This window comes from Leptonychotes weddellii, chromosome 3 (genome assembly GCF_054177405.1).
Source record: "Leptonychotes weddellii isolate Sample4059 chromosome 3, ASM5417740v2, whole genome shotgun sequence".
NCBI classification, from domain to species: Eukaryota; Metazoa; Chordata; class Mammalia; order Carnivora; family Phocidae; genus Leptonychotes; species Leptonychotes weddellii.
Window position 1 is genome coordinate 2,313,929 of NC_138371.1, and position 22,170 is coordinate 2,336,098.

The window sequence follows — 22,170 nt, forward strand, 5'->3', positions numbered from 1 at the left end:
TCAGATACTTCTTTTTACAAGGTGGTTTTCTCAGATGTTTCTAGATCAGTTACCATTCATCTGTTTTCTTGAGAGGTTCGCTCCTAAATTTTGTTGCTATTCAGTCATCTTAGTGGATTTGTACATTTTTTAAAAAGTAAAATTCCACTGTCGTTTTAATGGGATTTCAGAAAGGAGTTATGGCAAATGGCCACACCTACTGCACAGAAGGCTGGGAAATGAAGACTCTTCTGGGAATTTAAGTGTCCAGCTAAAACTGTGGCCTCTGTTATCACAGATGAATACTGGATACGCCACCCAACTCGGTGGAAAGCCACCCAATCTCGACCACACAAATTACGCAGGTTTTGAGACAGAAAGAAAGTGAGGCCACCTTTCCAGCAGAGCAGGAGAGGTGTGTGTGCAGCCAGGGGTCGGGGGGTGGTCAGGGTGTGAGGAATGAAGAAGATTATCTTTAAAGCAGACACAGAGAACATGCTAGTGTCGCTGAGACAGGAATAAATGTCTTTATTTAGTTCCTTCAGTCCTGGGTTCATCCCAAGGCTTCATACCTCACCTTCCCATTGTCAGAAACGGAGACCCAGAAACAATGGTTCTGCCCACAGTTCTCCACCACCTCCCCCCTGCAGAGCACTGCAGGGACGATTCACCTTGCTTGAAAGCCATGGGTTTCAGACACTTTAGAGGCACATTCTCTTCAAACTGGAAACCCCACTAAGTAAAACAGGCTCGGCCAGAAATTTAAATCTATGCCACATTCTGAGTGCCCCTCTAGAACACTAAGATCCCTTGGAGCAATTCAAAAAAGTTCCTCTCTCCATATCATTAGAAATTTTCCAGAGAGCCAGTCACTTGGCTGAAATGTGTATTCAAAGATTTCACAAGACCAATTTCTACCCATTGAGATAAACAGTCCAAAAAATTAAGGCACTGGGGAAGGGGGTTGAATTAAAGGGTAATAAAGCATTTATTAAAGTTACAACAGCATATCAAAGACGTCCATCATACTTTTGGAAACGCTGAACCAGGCACAAGTGCGAGAACAGTCGCAGCCCCAGCTGCTGAGGGCAAACACGCCTTCATTCCCAAAGCAGTAGGGGCAAACAGGGTCTACGGTGACCGCCGCCGTCAGCGTGTCTCCAGGCCCACGGGCCCACTGCAGGTCACACTGTTGGGCCGAGCACACAGGCCCCGGGAGCTGTGCAAACACTGCGGGGCAGAGCAGGGACACGGCCGGCTAAACGACGGCAGCGAGCGGGCTTCACACGTTCACAAACACCACACTCAAACCGCACTGACGCACATTCACACATTACTCGGGAGAGATCTGAAACCAAACCAACTTAAAAAAAAAAAAGGATGCCCACGCATTCCAGACACTGCACAATTTCATGTTAAGGCCACAGAAGTCACCCCTTCTCCCCGCCTCACTTCTCCATCTGACTGTCTGCCCAGAATGTAGAGTATATATTCTGTACGTCACTACACCCCAAAATCTGCACGTCCCTCCCGTGGAATTCTCCTGGGACACAGTCCCACTAACCATTCATGAGTTCACATCGGTTATTTTATTCCACACCGAGGGGTCAGGTTCTGGGGGGTTGGAGGGAGTGATAAGTAAGCCAGGGAGAAAGAGGTCACATGGCCAAACGAGGCACTTCCGAGTTGGTGCGGAATCCAGACCACTCAGGACTGCTCGCTGAGTGCCTGGCGGGCAGCCAAAGGGACAGAAGTGGAAGCTGAAGTCTCAGTTCCAGAAGACCCACTACAAGCGCCATCACCAACATGCCACAGAGCCACCGGCGCTCAGGGGAGCCACGGGCCCCCAAGGCCTGAGGTAAGGGCAGCCCTCACTGAGAAGCCACACAACGCTTCTGGGGAGTGCTTCTCAGGGATTCAGGCATGGCTAGAGGCCTGTCACCACAGGGAGGCTCTGTCATGCCAGACTGTAAGCACGGACTTGCTGACACCACACACGGTGACCTCGGAGCTTGCTCTTAGACTATGAGCAGCAGAAATGCAACAACATACAGGCTGCTTTAAGAATCCAAGAGGAATTTCTCATCATTACGTAAACATACACCGTAGCTAGACTGGGGTTCCCGGACTCCGCAACTTCAGAGACTGGCAAAGTTAAATTCTGGGGCCTGACAAAGAGCAGCCAACATTTTATCTTCCAACCAAGAGCATTTTAAAAAATAAAAATATTGCCCTCTATTATCACCTTCCTTACATAAAAGTCCATTTTATCATCCAAATGAGGAAGGACATTATCTCAGAATAAAATATAAATCTTCAGGTTGAATAAACTTGATTTCGTAAGTATTTAATATGTGTCCTTGTCCTACGGACCTGCACAGAGCCCTCTGACTGCCCCGTGGGGTCCCCAAGGTCACAGGCTCTTCCAGCACCGTCACCACCTCCAATGCATATCCACCAAGAGGAGGGACAAGGTCACCTGGCAGTTCACAGCCACAGGGACTGCTCAGTGCAGTGTCCCCCACACGTCCTGTGGGTAGGCACGGACGGAGGACTGACAGCGTGAGCGCGGCCTCCCTGATCCTGGGGCCTGCGCACAGAAAAGCGCGGGCAAAACACTTCTCTCTCAGGCTGTTTCCTTCACTCAGACCTCTGCTTGCTGCACGTTCCTCCCCTTCTACTTCCACAGGAACCTTTGATTTAAAAAATCAATTCAGAGAAGAGGGGAAAGAGGAAAAAAGGATGGCACTTAAGCCTGAGAACAGAAAAAAAGTCAACAATAGGAAACTGCTAATTGTCCTCTTTTTAAACTCACCTAAGAGGAACATGCTGACAGAAACTTACCAAATGTCAAACAGAACATCAAAAACCAAGCATCGCTGCCCTAAACCCTTTTCTGGAACAAGGCAGGACATAAATAAATATATAAATAACGTAAGTAATATGAAAAGGCACAGCCAGGCGTGACACGATGGCTCTCGGAAACAGACTCAGCTCTGGCAGGCAGGACGCCAGAGCGGAATTCTTAGAGGTTATCAACACTGCCCCCGACCCCAATCCCTGCCCATCTGTCCACAGCAGCCAAGGCCCACAGCAGGACGCTCTTCAATGGCCAGGAGGTGCCCCACGAGTGGGAACAGTCAGGACACTCCTGGGACCAGGCTGGGGGGGACACTCCAGCTCACTCCTGTTGGTCTGCTGTGCCCGTCCCTAGGGAGAGCTCCGGGGCCCGCTGGGCAGCAGCCTCCTCGAGTACCACCACGTTTCCTTTTACAGGGGTCTTGGGGGCCCCATGCCTCAGAAACATGATTTCATAAAGTGTTGTGACCGAGTTACTCTTTCCTCTTCAGTATCCTATCCTGGCCAACAGAAGGAAAGGGAGCTGTAGTAAAGTTAAGTGTCACTCAAACAAGTAGGAATGACCTTAAACAACTATCTACACTGTTTTCAGATTCATGTTTGGTAGCTATGAAGTTTCAAACCAGAGGGTGAACCTCACAGTTCTCAGGATTTTGAAAGCATCAGCAGAGTCTGGCTGAACAATCAAACCTGTGCTCTGCAAAGGAAGAGGAGAGGCCCCGGTCCCGTGCACATTCCTGCTCCCGGGCTCATCCTCTCCTGATTCACACTACCTCCCTGGCCAGGTCTGGGGGAGACCCAACTACGAGAATCAACTCCGCCCATTCCTTTTAGAGAGACCCTGGGAAAACTGTTCAACCCCCCAGAATGAAGCCCGGCACTCGCCTCGCCGGGCAGCAGACCCCGACACCGCCCTGCACTGGGCCTTGGCTCGTGCAACCCAAAGGTCGTGCCAAATGTGTGAGACTTCTGCACCAGCAGCGTTCCCAGCACGGCTTTCCAGAAGGTCCAGGAACAGAGCTACCCTCCTACCCTGGGCAGGGCTGTGGAGGCCCTGTCCTAACACGCCTCTGCCGAAAGCACCCAGTGGGGCAGACTCAGAGCGTGCCACGTGTCTGTAACAGGGCCCACCTGGAGAGACCCTGAGCCAAAAGGGCCGAGGCAGGGGGACCCAGAGTCGGAAAAGCTGAAAAATAAGGTGAACCACCACCCACTCCAGAACTCCTCTTTCAGCCCTCCCGAGAAGGTGACCAGCCGCTGCGTTCCCACCTCCAGTGACATGAAGCCCCTGCCAGTGGCCCAGTCCAACTTCCCTATATCCGGGGAGCCCTACCTCCCCACAGCTCCTGCCACAGCCTAACTGTGGTCTTGGTCCCACCCTGAATGCCACAAAGAACACCCCGAAGCCCTTCCCGGCTGAAGCCCTTGCGGCACTTGGCTCAGGCTCTAAGGACCCTCATCAGCTACCCACACCCCACAGCTCACAGCCTCACTCTGAGTGGCCCCCAGCTCTGCATAAGCCCAGCTGGCCAGGGGCCCAGGCCTTCAGCAGCAGCACACAAGCCCAATTTTGGGCTCCGCCAGCCATCCCACACTTACACTATGGCCACAGCTTGTGACAGGGTCACTGTAGCCACGTGGAGCCTCCCGTGATTGTGTCTTCCCTCTGAACCATCCAAGCCCCTTCCCCCTGGGACCTCATACACACACCTACAGGTGACAGCCTGGCGTTCTGGCCGAGCCGTCCAGGATACACGAGGTGGGGCTGAGAATTCTATCCTCAAGCCGCATAAGACAATGACAGACACTGCCTGTCTCCTCGGCTAAAACCTATAATGCTGTTAGTAAATAAGTAAACCTGTATCATTAATTCAATTATTACAAATTAGACAGCTCTTATGACAGAAAACCTCCAAACACAGAGTTGGAATCTGCCCATTCCTAAACACTTCTGAAGGTGAGAATCACCACGATTCCACACAACGGTCATCGGAGGCTTCAAACTACCAGATGTGGTTTCCGAGGAAACAGCATCACCTGGAGAGCTCTGAAGAGGCAGCCGATGGCCCACCTCTGCGGACACAGCCACGTACTGAGCTGCAGAGCCCGGGTGGGAGTGAGCCCTGCCCACGGCCACAGACTCGGATGAGAACTCAGCTCGTCTCACCTACCAGCACCCCCAGCAGGCCAGGTGAAGACTTCTGACCTCGCTGCTGCCCCCGTCCTCGGCTTCTAGGAGCAACTACCAAGACATGGGGTCCAAAATAGGCAAAGAGCAATCAACCAAATGCCCGATGTTTTGTCCACTGGACCCAAGCAACAGAAAGCCTGGAACCATCCAGAGGACAAGTGAATCCCCCCGCCCTGGAGTGTGCAAGGACTAGAAGGCAGCGCCACAGGTGTTCCCTTCAGTTAGAACTGGCAGTGAATGCTGTTGGAGCGGTCCTTGGTCCAAATGTAGGCAGTCATTTTACTGGCTAGTTCTTCAGTGCGGCCCTCCTAAAATCAATCCATGTCTGGAAGCTCCTCAAAGGGAAAGGGCAGAGAGTTCGTGGGACCTGCTGGCGTGACGCGAGCGCGGTTAGGTGTGAGAACAGGTGCAACACTGCAGAAGGTCCTCCCTCTAGACTCTGAACAAACGCAGGTCCTGACTGAGCTAACACAGCCGATCCACGCAGCCAAGAAACCATCCTGGAAGGAAGACAATTAACAGAGGACACTACCACAAGAAGAGTACACGGAAGTGGCAAGGAAGGGGTGAGTGCAGACAAATGCCACTTCACCCCCAGGAGCAGGGAAAACAAACCAGCAAATTCATGAACTGCATTTCTGTACTCTACTTTTTTTTTTTTTTTTAACCAAAACTCTCTTTTCATTTAGGTATTAGAAGGCTTTACAATGAAATCGAGAAGTAAAAATATAAACAGAAGCACAGTTCTGGAAAGTGCTAGGGGTCTTCCCCACTGCAGCTATTAGCAGACCTCCAACCTCAGCCCGTACTTACACACACCGCAAGGCCCACTTCGTGAATTTGCTACCGAGAGAATCCAAAACAGAGATACTGAGGAAGAACAAAATAAAGTTTTGTACGAACTTTTCAGCTGACAATGACCCCAGGACTGTCCAATGCCCCGAGCACCTGAGATGGAATTACAATCCATGAGAACAAGGCCATTTCTGCTTTACCAAAGCCAAATGGGATTCCGTCAGCAGCACAGACAGGATGTGGCTCACCGGGGCAAGAATCGGTGTCGACTTTCACTGCAGATCACCTTCCTCCTCACTGCAATCAACTGCTGCACTTGCATTCTACTCATAAAGCAGAAACTTTTTTATGGGGTCTGGCAGAGGCAGCGAGGGAATCAGATGGAGTCGGTATTTGCCAAGAGCTCTTCTCACGGCCACACGGCACAGACTCAGCAAGGTCCTGGGGACACCTGGAACGCCGAGGGAAGAAAGGGAGACAGAGGGAGGGAGGTTAGCCAGAGGCTGGCTGAGACTGACAGAACTGCCCTGAGTGCTCACTGCCAACTTCCCAATTTTACAGTAGAGAGAGTGGCCCCCGGGGAGGAAGGTCTGTCATCCGCTCCTCCCGCCTGCACAAGGAGTGCAATCTTCACCTGGGGCACCTGCCCACCGGGATGGCACCTCCTTGACCGGGTTTAACTTCCTAGAGAGAAACAAGAGCTGACCACTGAAGGCCCGGACAGGTGTGAATGACGGACCCTAACCCTCCGTCAGCCTCTGCTCTTGGTCAATCCCAGGAGCTCCCGGGGGACCCCGGACAGATAGGCCGAGCAGTCTGTGAGGAGTGCAGGCTCACAGTTTTGTGGTGGGTCAAAAGCCTAACCACGTCTCTGCCTTGTGAAGCAGGCACGAGGCAGGCAGCCTCTCTCAGAACAACTCCAACTGACCACTAACCAGCTCTGTGGGGGAAGGCTCACCGGGAGCACGTTTTTAATGACCGGCTTAGGAAACTCCAACAACAGAAACACAATGAACTCAAGTTCTGTGAGAGGCAAGGGTTAGGGAAAAGGTTTTCAACTCAGATGTCTTCGAGACCCAGGCGAGAAGGAGGCCAGGCGTGGGCAGGTCATAGAGGGCCCACAGCAGCCAGCAGGAGGTGCACAAGGTCCACTTCTGAGCCCCAGAGTGAGCCTCGGACACGAAGACCAAGCTCCAGATCAACAGCAAACAATCTGGCTATTGATTTATTAATTCATTAGCAAAATCTTTCTTCATAAATAAGCAAGCTATGGAGTCGATTCTAACAAAAACCAGACGTATCACACAATAAAAGTAACGGTATTTGAGTGGAACTAAAGAAAGGGCATGAGGACCCCTAGAGGAGGAAGGGCTTGCAATTTATTGTCAAACATTTAAAAACCACGCGTAAGTGAAGGACTTTGGGGTCACAAAGCAGAGCAAAGAGGTAAAGCAGTCAACTATAATTCCAGGAACTTTGAACATGTACTTTTATATATTTCTTTATATCAACTCTTGGTGTCTAGGAATTTGAAAAGACCAATCTGGGAGTATTCTAGAAACTTCCTAGCCCTAACTGCAGATTCTGACTAAGTGCTTTGTTGGAAGAGTTTGTTTTAATCACTACAGCTCAATTCCTTCAAGTAACCCACACAGACTGCAAGTCAGAAGGGAACTCAGGCCACTTACTTCTGGCCTCTTTAAAGACCTGCAACGCCTCAGGGTCCACCTTCCTTCTGCCTCTTGACTCTGGGCCCAAGGATTCCCACTTCACCAGGTTCAGGTTGGCTCCGAACTCTACGAGCAGGCTCACGAAGGCCGCTTCACAGCCATGACGCAGGACGGCATCCATGACACACCCGGGGGAGCCCCTGTAGAAGCCCTGCGTGTTGACAGGACCATTGCAGTTGAAGTCGGGGTTCGCCCCCGCCTGGAGAAGCAGCCTGAAGCACTGGAGGTTGTGGTAGGCTGCGCTGATATACAAGGGGCAGACCACCAAGGAGGTGAGGCGCCGGGAGAAAGGGGGCCGGATGTCAGGAGTCAGGTGATGATTGACGTCGACGTCAGCCCCATACCTACAGGGAGACACAGGGACAGTGAGACCTTGCGGTAGACTGACCGAAGTCAACAGATCCCCACAGCACCGGAGACAGGCCTGACCTCCATGAGCACCGGGGAGCTGCTGAGGAGACGCCACAGATCACAGCAGTCTCATGACTTCCAGGAAGGTAAGATCGTACTTAAGAACTTGGAAACCACCCACACAACAAATTCATCGGGGAACTCTTCAAACCCTTTGAAGAGCTGACAATCTTATGGCTATTCAAAGTACTTCAAAAAAAGGGGGGGAAAAAGGAAAAATTCCAAATTCATCTTATGAAATTAGCAAAACAATCCCAAAACCTGACAAAAGCCACAGCATTAAAAAAAAAACTACCAACTGATTTCACTTATGAGTATCAACTTAACCACCTTCAATAAAATGTTAGCAAAGCAAATCCAAAGTATATTAAGAAAGCAATATACCATGACCTCATGCGGGTTATTCCAAGAATGCAAGGCTGGTTCCAATATTAGAAATCCTAAGAACACAGTCCATCATATTCACGGAACTAAGGGGAAAATCATGATTACCTCTATAGATGAAAAAAAGAAGGCATGAGACAAAACTCAACACTAATGCAGGTTTATAAATACTCAATAAAATAAGAAGTGATAGACACTTCCTTCACAAGATAAAACCCAGATGTTGGCGTCTCACCTAATGGGGAGAGGGGAAGCTCTCCTATGGAAGCCAGAGCAAGCTGCCTACACCCATTCTCCAGCCCACTATTACTCAGACATTTTAAAGATGTATTTATTTATTTGAGAGAGAGAGGGTGCGCAACTTGATCTCAACACCCTGAGATCATGACCTGAGCCGGAATCAAGAGTCGGACAATCAACCAACTGAGCCACCCAGGTGCCCCTAATTCAGGCATTTTAAATAAGGGTATTTTAGTGCAATCAGACAAGAGAAAGCAATTAGCTGATTAAGATCATAAAGGAAGAGAAAAAACTTTCCTTATTTCCAGAGGATATGACTATGTCTGGAAAGCCCTGAATAATTAATGAAAATACAATAAGCAATGAAAGAATTTATTACTTTAATAAAATTATAAAATCAACAGCCTTCATACATACAAAAATAAGTTCAAAGACAAAATGGAAAAGACCTCATTTATGAAAGCAAAATAAATTTTAAAATGAGATATCTAAGCATAAACTTAACAGTACATGTCCAAAATTTGCATGAGGGAAGTTTACAAAATACTCCTGAAGTCATACAAGCAGACTTTGGAAATGGAAAGCCCCATCCCCACCTTGGAGAGGAGGGCTCAACACTATTAATAGATCAGTTTCCTGAAGTCTGTTATAAAAATGAAAATCCCATTCTTAGAGTAACTTGATTATAGGGCGCCTGGGTGGCTCAGATGGTTAAGCGTCTGCCTTCGGCTCAGGTCATGATCCCTGGGTCCTGGGATTGAGTCCCACATCAGGCTCCCCCCTCAGCAGGGAGCCTGCTTCTTCCTCTGCCTCTGCCTCTTTCTCTCTCTCTGTCTCTTATGAATAAATAAATAAAATCTTCAAAAAAAAGAACTTGATTATAAATACAAATAAACAAAACTAACATCTCTGGAGTTACAGAAGTTGATTATAACATCTATTTGGAATATCAAACAAGAAAAGATATAACAGGAAAGCTTTTAACATGAAAATTAAACAAAGAGGGACGCCTGGGTGGCTCAGTCGGTTAAGCGTCTGCCTTCAGCTCAGGTCATGATCCCACAGTCCTGGGACTGACCCGCGCATCGGGCTCCCTGCTCAAGGGGGAGCCTGCTTCTCCCTCTGCCTGCCGCTCCCGCTGCTTGTGCGAGCACGCACTCTCTCTCTGACAAATGAGTAAATAAATAATCTTTTTAAAAAATTCTAAAAAAATTAAACAAAGAAAAATGTTTGCATGGCAAAAAGCAGCATAAGCAAAGTAAAACAATAAGTGGAAAAGTTGGGGGAATGTTACAAAGGATTAATATCCTTAATACAGAAAGAGCTAATAAAAGGAAAAGATCGGGGCATCTGGGTGGCACAGTCAGTTAAGCATCCGATTCTTGGTTTCAGCTGGGGTTGTGATCTCAGGGTCATGATCCTGGGATCTAGCCCCGTGTTGGGGTCCATGCTGTGCACGGGATCTGCTTGCGACTCTCCTCTGCCCCTCTCCCCTGCTCATTCATGCTCCCTCTCTCTCTCTCAAATAAATAAATAAAATCTTTTTTTAAAAAAAGGAAAAGATCAACTGTTCTACAGGAAAATGAGCTAGAGACGCTGACAGTGGCAAGCATCTCTCAGCCATTTGAAAGGATGCTCAGCCTCACTCATAACACAAATGCAAATTAAAACTACCTTTACACCTGAAACTAATGTAACATTATATTTTTTTAATTAAAAAAAAACTACCCTGAGATACTACTTCTCACCTATCACAATGGAGAAAATCAAAATTTTATTGACCAAGCTTAAAAGAAACAAGAAGTCTCATTTAGTTCTGGGGGCAATGCAAAATGGAACAATCCCACTAGCAGGAAATTTGGCAAGAAGTGGCAAAATTACATATGCATTTACCCTCTGACCCACCAATCACACTCTTGGAATCTCTTCCCAAGTTACATTTGCAAAATTCTGAAAAGATGCATGCACACGACAATTCATTAAAACATTATCCATAACAGCTGAAGGCAAGAAACAACCCAGAGGTCCCTCAACAGGAGACTGGTTGAACAAACCGTGGTCCATCCATATAAAGCAGCAATGAACCGCTATGAAAAGGCATGAGGAGTATCGCTAAATACTGCTCTGGAATGACCTCAGAACACATTTAACAAGTGAGAAAGGCAGGACAGTGAAAGTGTGTACTATGCTACTGTTTATCAGAGGGAAAGTGGTTACGATACATACATGTATATGACACATACCTAGACATATACACATTATGCTTATGTTTTAACAATGGAGAGATAAAACATAAAAGTTTTAAAATGGTCATCTATAGGGGAGTTGAAGAAGACCAACACAGAAGCTAGACTTCTTTTAATATACTTTGTTTTATAGATTTGACTTTGGAACCACATAAATGTCATAAAACAAATTAAAGGCAATCCCCATAAACTAAAAGCAAAAAAAAACCCACTTTAGCCCAACCGTGTATCCAGATGGTGCCATGATGTCCTGCCTGCAGAGCGGCTCCTCTTTCTGGGTGCACTAAACACCAGAGCACCAGATTCCCCTAGACGGACCTGAGACAGGAAGCAGAGCTTGCCAGCAGGGAGCTTCACGCAGAAGGGCACGCTCACTGCAGTCCCCGAGATAATCCCTACGGGTGTCCGAGAGACCCAGTGACAGCCCAGACATGAGGAAATGCATCTCTCACAGCATGGGTGCAGGAGCAGCCTGAACTGGAAGCCACATTGTTCAGCAGAGCCAACCTCTAAATGACTCTAAAAAGGCAGAGGCTTCAGGGTCCCCACAAGGGACGTGCCCTTGTCCCTGCCCCCAGGGAAGTCCAAATACAGACTTACTATCAGGAATTTGGAGTTCTCCCAAATGCAAACTACTAATCTAGGTCCCTTTAATCTAAGCAGAGGCCACGGACGCAAGCACGGAGGGCGGCCTGGCTCAGGGTATCAGAGTGCTGGCAAAGTTAAGAGGGTGCTTGCTAAAAATGCTGTCTGGTGTGGGGTATTACAGCCCACATCGGGTGAGGAGTCGTGTGAGAGGGGACAGCAACACTAGTCTGGTTACAGGTGGGGGATTGGCAAAATAAGTAAATATGTTGAGAAGGGGAACCAGGTCTCTGCTGGAAAAGCAAATAATAAATTCGGAAAGGAAGAAAAAGTAGGATGACCCCTGTGGTACCAGATTGGATTAGAAGTATCAGGGTGAACTCCACTGTCAATGTATGTAGATACAGAAATATAGATAAAAATGTGTATATGTAACCTTAGCTCTGTCCCATCGGAGGGCCTGAAAACAACAATAGCCCATAAGCAAAAATCTTGGCCTCTAACCACCATTCTCCACTAAGAGAAACCAGGACTCTTCGGAGAAATGACTAATTCCAGGGCTAAGACAGACACAGTGCTAGATGAGCCTAGACTATACTGTTATAAGAGAAAGTAAGGAACTGTTCAAAGGATGCGGGGGACATGTCGTAAGGCCAGAGCTGGCCTCCAGTATGACAGGGCTCCCTGCAGCCAAATCTGAGACAATCTGAGCATCAAAATAAGTAATAATAAGGGAGTATAACTCCTTGGATAATACACGAAACTATAAGTCTAACACAAATAAATGAATAAATTAAAAATCTGATGAGAAATATGATATATACGTGTTGCACGGTACCTCTCCACAAAATACGAATTAAATAATTACAGAGAGGAAAAAAAATAGCTTTACATTGGAGAAACCTGACAGACACCACCTTAATCAAAAGATCAAAGTGAACATCAGCAGTAGCAGGCCCAAGTGCAATCCTGTGCAACTGGACAGATGTGGAGAAGAGCGCAGTCTCGCTCCCTTGAGATCCCCTGCCTGGCGCACGTTACCGACTCGGCTCGGAGTCAACACTCGACCACCAGCACCCGCCTCCCCGAGCTTCCATCACCCCAGACAGACCTACAATGCCACACACGTTTTGTCGGCACGGGGTTCTTGGAATTAGGAAATGACGGCGTGTAGAAGCAGAGAAGACGGGCGGACAGGCAGGGGCCTAGGGCACAGGAAATAGCACCATTTTCCAGGCCATGACATAAACGGCTGGCCAGCAGTCATAGTCCATCGCCTGTCTCTTCAGCACATTCTGAGTGTCCGAAGGAACTTCTCCCTGAAACCCATACTTCTGCTTGCAGGAAGCACAGGCCTAAGGAGAAGGGAGGGGCACACCAACCGATATGCTCCCAGGACAGTCCTTTCCCCACTGAAGCCACGCAGCATCGTCAAATGCAAACATCGCCCAGCCTCCCAGACACTCCAGCAGTGACAGGAGAAACATTCTACAACACACACCAAACCAAGCAGAAACTGCCATTTCATTTCACACACTCAACCAATAAAGAAAAAGAGAACTAGATTTTAAGCAGTGATTTTTTTTTTCCTCCTTTTGTTAGGGATAGGTCTTTCAAAATGTTTGTAATTTTGGGCAATATGACAATCTGGTATTAGCTGAGCTATGGGAAAGACAGCCCTTCATCCAATCATAAAAATATGCTGGATAGGATCCAGTTAATTTTAATCCTGAATATTTTCCAAAATTCCCCTCCTGCTTTTAATATCTCTGCCAAGGAACCACTGGGACAACTCAGTGAATCAATATAAATTTTGCACATACAGAAACACCACTCCTTACCTTTTTTAAAAAAAAAAAAATCAGCAACACCTATCAAGGGAATTTACAAGTAACAAAATGGAATTTACTTGCAGAGAAACAGCAAATTACAGCGTGACAGCAGAGAGCCCTGCGTATAAGGAACAATGACCTAGGAAGACAGGACCTGACATTATATTTAGATCGTATTATTTGTTCAATAACTCAACCATATCACTCCCTTTTCCAAAGGTCAATAAGTCACTTACCTGGTAATTCAGAAAATAGAAAACTTTTTAGTATGTGTTCTTGGTACCTCATTGTAATAGTAATGTCCTGCACACCAGTGAGGGAATGAGATCTCTTAATAACACTGACACCTTCTCAAACAGGGCATCTGTATATGTACTTCTGAAAGTCAAGCCTGCAGTTAATTCAAAGCAGTTGTGCATCATGAACTGACTGAAATGCCTAAAGGGATTTCTGGAACCAAGATGAAATTTCATTGATTGATCCTATTCAAAAATATTTCCAAATTAATGACTTACATTCTCTAAGATGCAAAGATATAGGACTGAGGTGGCTTAGATGATCAGGCTAAAGATTTTTAAAGAGAAGGGAAATACCATAAATACCCTCCTCGTCCGTCTTTCTAAAAGCCAATTCCATAGTCATAAAAAAAATAAAAAATTAAAAAAAAAAACTTTTAATGTAATAAATATATTCTCAGTACCTAATTCAAAAACCACACCTTGCGCTGGGCAAGGGAACGCCAGGTCTCCTGCTCCTGAGAACCATCCACACTGCAGCCCGTAACAATAGGAGCCTTACCCAATCCTTCCCACACTGAAAACTAGCTACCTAAACTATACTCTGTCCAACCACAGGAAACACCTCCAGAGCAAGGCACGGAAAAAAAGCACCTCTGGTAGAAAGAAGTCACTGGAGACACAGAAAATGAAAATGTAATCTGGTTCAAATTTTTTTAAAATGTAACCATTCGTGCAATTAAAATAAGACCATAAACCGTCTAAAATAATAGAAAGGAAAAGCAAAGAAAATCTAGATCATGGAACAAACATACACAATAAGGAACAGCTAAGAAACCAAAAGAGAGACATAGACCTAACATCAGCTATGACAACAGTGTTAACTGTGTTTAAAAAACAAAGAATCCTGTACAGTCAAATAAGAAAGGTGAGCACCCAAAGAACTACTTAAGCCCAAAAAGATTAAAAACTAAATGTGACAGAATGCTGTGTAAACGAGCCTTCAATGAGACCTACAGCTTCCCTCTGGTTTAATAATGAGCATAAGCCACAACAACAACGTGTGACATTAAAAAAAATGAAAAACTCAAAAGAAGCCCCAAAATGCAAATTATACGCTCCCCACTATCTGAGCACAATACAATAAAAGTAGTTCATAAAAAATGTATATTAAACCTTTCTCCTCCATAAGAACAAGGAGGAAATCAACTTCAATAATACTTAATTTAAATACGGGGTAAAAGCTTAGCAGATAAGACCAAAGCTAAAGGCAAAGGTAATAATAACCTTGAAAGCCGACACTTTGAGAACAAAAATGAATAATCAATCATTCAACTGAAAAAAGAGAAAAATTAAGGAAAATGGGGGAAAAAATCAGTAAGCAGAAAAATAAGAGAACTGGCAGAGCTAAGAAACAGCTCTTCAAAAAGACTAACCGACAATTCTTCCAACACACCTAACTTCACAGACAGAGGAGTAAATACAGACAAGAGGGAAAGAGGACGCGGCCACAGGAAGCCGCGGCCACGGGGCGAGGGCGGCCAGGCCTCGGCAGCACTGACCTGATGAGGGCCTTCAGAATGTCGGCCCTGCCCACACGCGACGCGTGGTAGACGGGGGTGCTGCGGTGGTGCCGGCTTCCGTTGGGGTCGGCGCCAGCTTCCAGCAGGATCTGGGCGCTCTCCAGGTGTCCGTTCACCACAGCCACGTACAGAGCGGTCTGTCCTTTTACGTCCACGAGATCCACCTCGGCCCCTTTCCGGATAAGGAAGTCCACACAGTTCCCGTGGCCCGCGGTGGCCGCGATTCTCAGCGGTGTGCAGGGGAGCCAGCCGCAGCACCAGACAGACTTCTCGTTGATGCGGCTAAGAGAGAACACAGGGGAGCCAGGCTGTGGGGGGCAGCTGGGAAGCCCACAAGCTGCCCTGCTTCCTCCCATACTGGTCCATGCTGGCAACAGAGAACGGGAGGGCAACCTCTTCAAACGGGGACTCCCAGGCCTCAAGAATGCCTCCGCGTGTGCTCTGTTCTATGAGATGCTGGGTCTGGGCGTGGGGCAGAGCAGATCTGGAGAGCCCATTCCACAGCGGAGGACACTGAGGCGCAGAGCTAAGATCTCAGATCTCCCAAAGGGTGGAAGGGTGTGCCCAGGGAGGCAGCGCAGGATGGAGAGCAGCGCAGGATGGAGAGCAGCGCACGTGCTGGCAGCCCGCCAGGGTCCTGAGGCCCCTTCTCACCAGCCACTCGCTGTGGAGGCCTGAGGTTGAGCCTTGGCATCCCCACTGGGACCGGGTGACCCCTGTGGTCCTTCTCCCTGTGACACGGCACAAATGACAGCCTGCAGAAGTGGCCAAGGCCACGCAGCGCTCCACTCCCGGCCAGCAGCAGAGGGCAACGGGCTACGCTCAGCTCTCATCAGAAACTGACGATCAGACTGTGACTCCCTGTCAAGGAATGCCGTGGCCATGCAGCCCACTGACCCACCACATCATCAACCAAGACACAGTTCACTTCAGGCTCCCAGTGCAGCTGTGAACAAAGCGTGGCCATCCAGCCCACTGAAGAGTGACACAGAGATACACAGTTGGCCAGGGCTTCCTCCTTCAGCTGAGCTCTGGCTCCCACTAGCCAAGAAGACCAAGGAACACTCCAAGGACTCATGATCAAAGTACAGAGCAACAGAAACAGATCATTGAGAAACAGATTTATTCAAGCCAGATAGAAGAAGAAAGAAAAAAAAAAGTACTTGGAAAAGCAATATGAAAATATCTAGTTGAACTCTACTTTATTCTATTGTTTTTATTCTACTGTGGCATCTGCAAATTTAAGGTTTCCTTTGGGCCTGAGTCATTTGCATTAAATATTCATGCAGAATCCATTTGCCATCTTTGTATGACAATCCTTTCTGGGTATTTAGAGCTTTTTTTTTTTTTTTTTTTAAATACTGGTATCTATTCTGATGAAATAATGCTAAGACATCAGAAGTAAAAAAAAAAGAACCCTATTCTTAAATTGTTAGAAATCCTTCTCTTGGGAGCTATTCATAAAAAGCGGCATTCATTTCAATATTGACCCGAAGACATTTCTTCTATCAATTCACTGCCATCTTAACCCTGAAGGGGAAAGAAACACAAAGCAGGCAGGAGTTTCTGGTTGCAGGTCAGTTGCTAATCTAGCTGGGACTCCAACCTTCGACCCACAAAGCAATCAGAGAACACCCAGAGGGAAGGAAGACTCTGTGCTCTCCCAGGGGTTCCTGGTGGGAAAAAAGTAGTATCAACACCCACTGCTTCGAAGGAAGAGCCTGAGCCGGTGTGGAGGAATGGGCAGGATCTGGCGGGCAGCAGGCTGGGCACTACAGACAAAGGGAATAAGAAGGTGAACACACAGCATATCCCTGGGTGATGAGACGGCCAGTCTGAGGCAGAGCCCCAGGCCCGGGAGGCAGACAGCTGGGGATCAGAGATGCCAGAGGAGGGTACATCAGGAAATCTGCACCCACAGGGGGGTAACCACATGAAAATAACAAAGTTAGGTGAACTCACGTATATAGCTTAGGGTAAAGAGCCACAAGAGACTTGGAAGGGGGCAGGACCACTCCTGAAGACAGTAACAGTGCTGCCATCAGGACTAACATCGAGAAAGCTGACACCAGAGAGGGCCAGAAGTTTCCAGAAAATATAAAGGTCAATGACCGATCTGGACTTGAATTCAGGTCTCCCTACCCTCACTACCTGGCTATCTCCTACAAGTCTGGCCATGCTCCCTCGGTCTCCTTTTCTCCCCTGTCCTCTAACACTGTAAAGCATCAGGGTCTTCACCTGCTCACCAGGGAGACATAGTGCCCTCACGGATCACGCACCTCAGCTTCGGGCAGCACTGGGCCAGCCCCAGGACAGTGACGCTCACCTCCGGTAGCTCTCCTCTTGCAGCAGGTTCCTGAGGGTCTGGAGGTCCCCCACGTAGGCTGCATCATGGAGCCTCGTGTCCTCACAGTGCTCCAGCGGATGGTCACAAAACTGCTCCCTCAGCCACTCCTTCAGATTAGGACCTGCACTGAAGAGAGGGGCTCCTGTCAGCTAGGGGAAACCTTGCCAACACCAACCAATAGGGGGCGCCGTCTGCAACAAACCCTTTGTCTTCAGTCTACCTGGGTACCTCAAACACGCAAGAATAAATCATTCCCATGCTCCAGAAACGCCCAGGGCTTAGAAAAATACAGAAAAGTTTCCCTTAGTGAAACAAGCACAATCCTGACACCAAATCTGACAAGGGTAATAATTTTTAAAACATTGGTGGGACAGGAGGCAATGCGTCAACCCTACTGAAGAACATGGAAGATCCTAAATAAAATATTAGCAAGGTGCAACTTAAAATACGTATCAAAAATCCACCATAAAATATTAAAAAAAAAAAACAATCCACCATAATATTACTCTATTTATCCCAAGAATGTAGCAGTGTCTTAATATTGGGGAAAACCATATAATCATCTCCTATATTACAAAAAGACACCTGGATTTGGCAAAATTCAACAGCCAAACAAATGCTGCTATTTGCAACAGGGATGACTGTAGCAAGCCGACCTGGGCCATGACCTCGCAGGAGTCTCCATGCTTAACTCATAAGACGGCAACCTAAGATGGGTGCACTTTACTGAATGTAAGTTACACCTCAGTTAAGAAGGAAAATGTTAAAATATATGCATATAAATAGAAAGCCAGCTTCACATAATGAAGACTATAAAACTGGAAAACAATAAAGATGACTAGAGTAAACCGTACCATGTGCTTGGACAGGATGAGTCAATGCTAAAAAGATTTTAAGTGATAACAAATTAAGTGGTTTAATAAATCTCTTCAGAGTTTTTATATGAGATGTGACAAAAATATTATAAAAGTCTATCTGGAGGGGCACCTGGGTGGCTCAGTTAAGCGTCTGACTCTTGATCTCTCAGCTCAGGTCTTGAGCTTATCTTAACCTTGAGTTGAGTCCTGTTGACTCAAGCCCCACACTGGGCTCCATGCTGGGCGTGGAACTTACTTAAAAAAAAGTTTATCTGGAAATATAAGTGAAAAATCACCTGTTTTGGGACGCCTGGGTGGCTCAGTTGTTAAGCGTCTGCCTTCGGTTCAGGTCATGATCCCGGGATCGTGGGATCGAGCCCCACATCGGGCTCCCTGCTCCACGGGAAGCCTGCTTCTCCCTCTCCCATTCCCCCTGCTTGTGTTCCCTCTCCCGCTGTGTCTCTCTCTGTCAAATAAATAAATAAAATCTTAAAAAAGAAAAAGAAAAATCACCTGTTTTTTAGTACGTATGAGAAAAAAACGACCTTACCAGTTAACGGATTTTTTTTTTTTTAAGATTTTATTTATTTGACAGAGATAGGGCGCACAAGCAGGTGGAAGAGCAGGCAGAGGAAGAGGGAGAAGCAGGCTCCCCGCTGAGCAAGAAGCCAGCTGTGGGGCTCGATCCCAGGACCCCAGGATCAGGACCTGAGCCAAAGGCAGTCACTTAACCAACTGAGCCACCCAGGCGCCCCAGAACTTATTATCTCTTATCAGAATAAAAAAATAAATCAAACAATCAATTGCCCAGAAAAGACCTTAGTATAAATGGGTATCAAAATCAGTGAGGAATAGAAAGAGTAGTTGCTACAGACTGAATGTTTGTGTCTCCCCCACAAAATATGTCGGAATCTTAACCCTCCAAGGTGATGGTATTAAGAGGTAGTGACTTTGGTAGGTGATTGCACAGATCATGAGAGAAGAGCCTTCACGAATGGGATTATGTCCTTATGAAAGAGACCCCAGAGAGCTCCCACACACCCTCCACATGTGAGGACAAAGCAAGAATACTGCCACCTGGGAACCAGGAAGCAGGGCCCTGTCAGACAAAGAATGTGCTGGGCCTTGGTCTTGGACTTCCCAGCCTTCAGAGTTATGAAAAATAAGTAGTCAACACATTTGTAAAATCAGATACCTATTTGCAAATTATCGAGTTTTTCCCCTCACACTGGAGCCCAGAAATAATCTCCAGATAATCAAGAGTTCTGCACACATCCTTACAGACAGGGGCAAAAGGAACGAGCATGAATGCGGACTCCCAGCATGGGACCAGGCACAGATGGAAAGTACATCCCTCCACAGGTGGACGCTTTCCAATGATAAAGTTGCTTTTACATTCAAATCCAATCTCTTGAATACCTACTGCAGACAAGACTTGACCAACGTACAAGGGGGTTGATGAGTAAGCTTCCTTGCCCTTCAAGACTCAGCAGTTCACTGGCAGGTGGGCAGGGCAGCCCGCGTTCACACACACACACGGGTCACTCCAGCTGATCCCACAACCACACCTGCAGCCGATCAACAGGCAGGCCTCAAGGAACCCTTAGGGCCGCCACCCGATCTTCCTTCAGCTGTCCTCCTCCACAGCGGTAACCCTGCAGTTTCACCCCACAGAGTGAAAAAGCTCCCAAAGCAGGAGCCAGTAAGATTCAGAAAGTGTAGAGCAAAGGCCGACGGGTAAGTGGGAGCCACAAATTTTTACTAAGTTCTTCTCTGGGCCTCCCTTTGCCGGCCTCTTTTCAACCCACTCCCTGGCCCAGCTCAACGCAGCCTCCTCTACAACCAGCTTCAGACGCAAACACAACTTAAGGTCTGCGTTTCTCTGATCAGCTTCTCCACATTAGGTACACAGGGCAAATTCAGCAACGAACACAGGGGAAATCCCACCACAGGGTAAGAGGGAACCTCTTCTGAACACAGCAAACAACTCACTTGCCCTGCAACTTCACATCCGCTTAGTAGGGAGGTCTCAGGGTGGAAACCCTGCATGTGATGGCTATTTTGGGTGGTGAGCGTGAGGCTTTCTAGCTGCCTCCTCTGCGGGTGGGCCACAGGCCCCTGGACATGCTGTGTCACGGACAGCTCGCCGGGGATGCCGTTATCGCTGTCCCTTGCCCGTAGGGACAAGCCGTAGGTGGCAGGGCGGAGAAAAGACACCTGCCGTCCCGAGGGACTGGCCTCTGGGGGCTCTCCCGACCCGTGCGCTCAGAGCCGGAAGATGACCCATGTCCTGTTCTCACAGTAAGGGCCCTAGCAAATCCCCACCGGCTCATGGACCGGCAGTTAGAAAGCAAGTTCCACAGAAGAGGAAACCCAGCGCGACGATGTCCACGCGAGGCCGAGGAGCGGGCACACGCAGCAGCCGGGGCCGCCCCGTACGGCGCGCCGCGCTGACCCGACGCTGGCGGCAGGGCGCGGCTCCATGGGCCTGGCCCGCCGGGGACGAGGAAGCACGGCCCCGGCCCGGGAGCAGCCGCCGGGGTCCCTCGGCCAGGGCGCTGGACCATGCCCTCCGCTGCCCCGCCGCCCTGCCGCCCCGCGGCCCGACGGCTGCGCGCACGTTACCTGCGGACCCCGGCCCGGCCCGCCCGTGCGGGCCGCCACCCTCCGCCATGGGCGCCCCGGACTTGCCCCGGTCCGCAGCCCCGGCCCGCGCGCGCCCCGCCGACCGGAAGCAGGGCGGCAGCGTCCACTTCCGGCGCCGCGGGCAGGTGGGCCGCGTCGGGGGCGCGACTTCCGGCGCGCGCACCTCCCTCAAGGGCTTACGGGGCCCCGCGCGGGGTGCCAGCGCGTCCACCTCCGGCCTCCGGTCCGGACGTGAGGCCCAACGAGCCGGGCGCGAGCTCTCCGGAGGCGCGCCGTGTCGGGGGCGCGCGCCGGCAGTGCGACGGTTTCTCCACGGGAGTGGAGGAGTCTGGGAAAACAAGCTCACCTGGGGGGCGGAGCCTAACTCTTAGCCGGGAGCTCTGGTTGGCCGGGCCCGCGCCCGCCCCCGCGAAGGAGGCGTGGCCTAGTGCCTTGCGGGTGTGGGCGGGGCCGCGGGCGGCTCGGGAGGCCGATTGGAACCGGTCTCCAGCCCGGCCGGCGGCGCGTCTGCGGAGTCCCGGGTGAAGGGGGACTGCGCCGGGCACAGTGGGCAGCTCTGGTGGTCCCCACGCTCATCCTGGAGCAGCCCCGGGAAAGCGTGGATGCGAAGGTGCCGGACGTCCAGCCCTGGCCCCGCAGCAGGTTCGGCGGGCTGGGCACCGCTGCCGTGGGCATGTATCTCCGTGCTAAGAGATGAGTGCGCCCCCGAATTCCTTCCATGAGGGCGGGGATCTCGTCTATTAAATTATAGCCCAGTGCCTCACACAAAGCATTTATTGAATAAATTAGGGAACAAAGGCATACATTTTCCTGCACTCTGGCTTCTTAAATGTCCAAACTGTGTGTATTGAGTTTGCATTCTTGAGCTCGGATTCCCTTGGCTACAGACCTGGCCGGCCCTGCGAGGGTGTTTGGTGGGGGGAAGAGGGCTTCCTGCAATGCTGTTTGGACTTGATAACAGCAGAGAGCACCCCTGGCAGAGGCTTGGGGGTGACGCCCTTGGTGCCACAGGGCAGGGAGCCAGGGGCGTGCCCAGCTCGCAGGTCCTCCATCACAGCTGCAGGCGGGGAACCCCTGGGAGCTTCCAAAACACCCAAGCACGGAAACAACCGAAGTGCCCCTCAGCGGTGCAATAGATAAACAGAGTGTGGTCTGGTCATCCAGGGGAATGATACTCAGCCTTAAAAAGGAAGGGGCATCTGGGTGTCTCAGTCCCTTAAGCGTCTGACTTCAACTGGGGTTGTGATCT

General features: G+C 49.1%; 1 protein-coding gene across 1 annotated transcript; it reads right to left on the bottom strand.

The window, feature by feature from the left end:
- Positions 1-483: 483 nt before the first annotated feature.
- ASB1 (ankyrin repeat and SOCS box containing 1) lies at positions 484-21,058 on the bottom strand. Its single transcript, XM_081813274.1, has 5 exons — positions 20,901-21,058; positions 17,398-17,539; positions 15,051-15,353; positions 7,513-7,898; positions 484-6,275 (listed from the first exon to the last, which is right to left on the bottom strand). Exons 1-5 carry the CDS (start codon positions 20,947-20,949, stop codon positions 6,148-6,150), a joined length of 1,008 nt encoding a protein of 335 aa, XP_081669400.1. The 5' UTR covers positions 20,950-21,058; the 3' UTR covers positions 484-6,147.
- Positions 21,059-22,170: the final 1,112 nt, after the last annotated feature.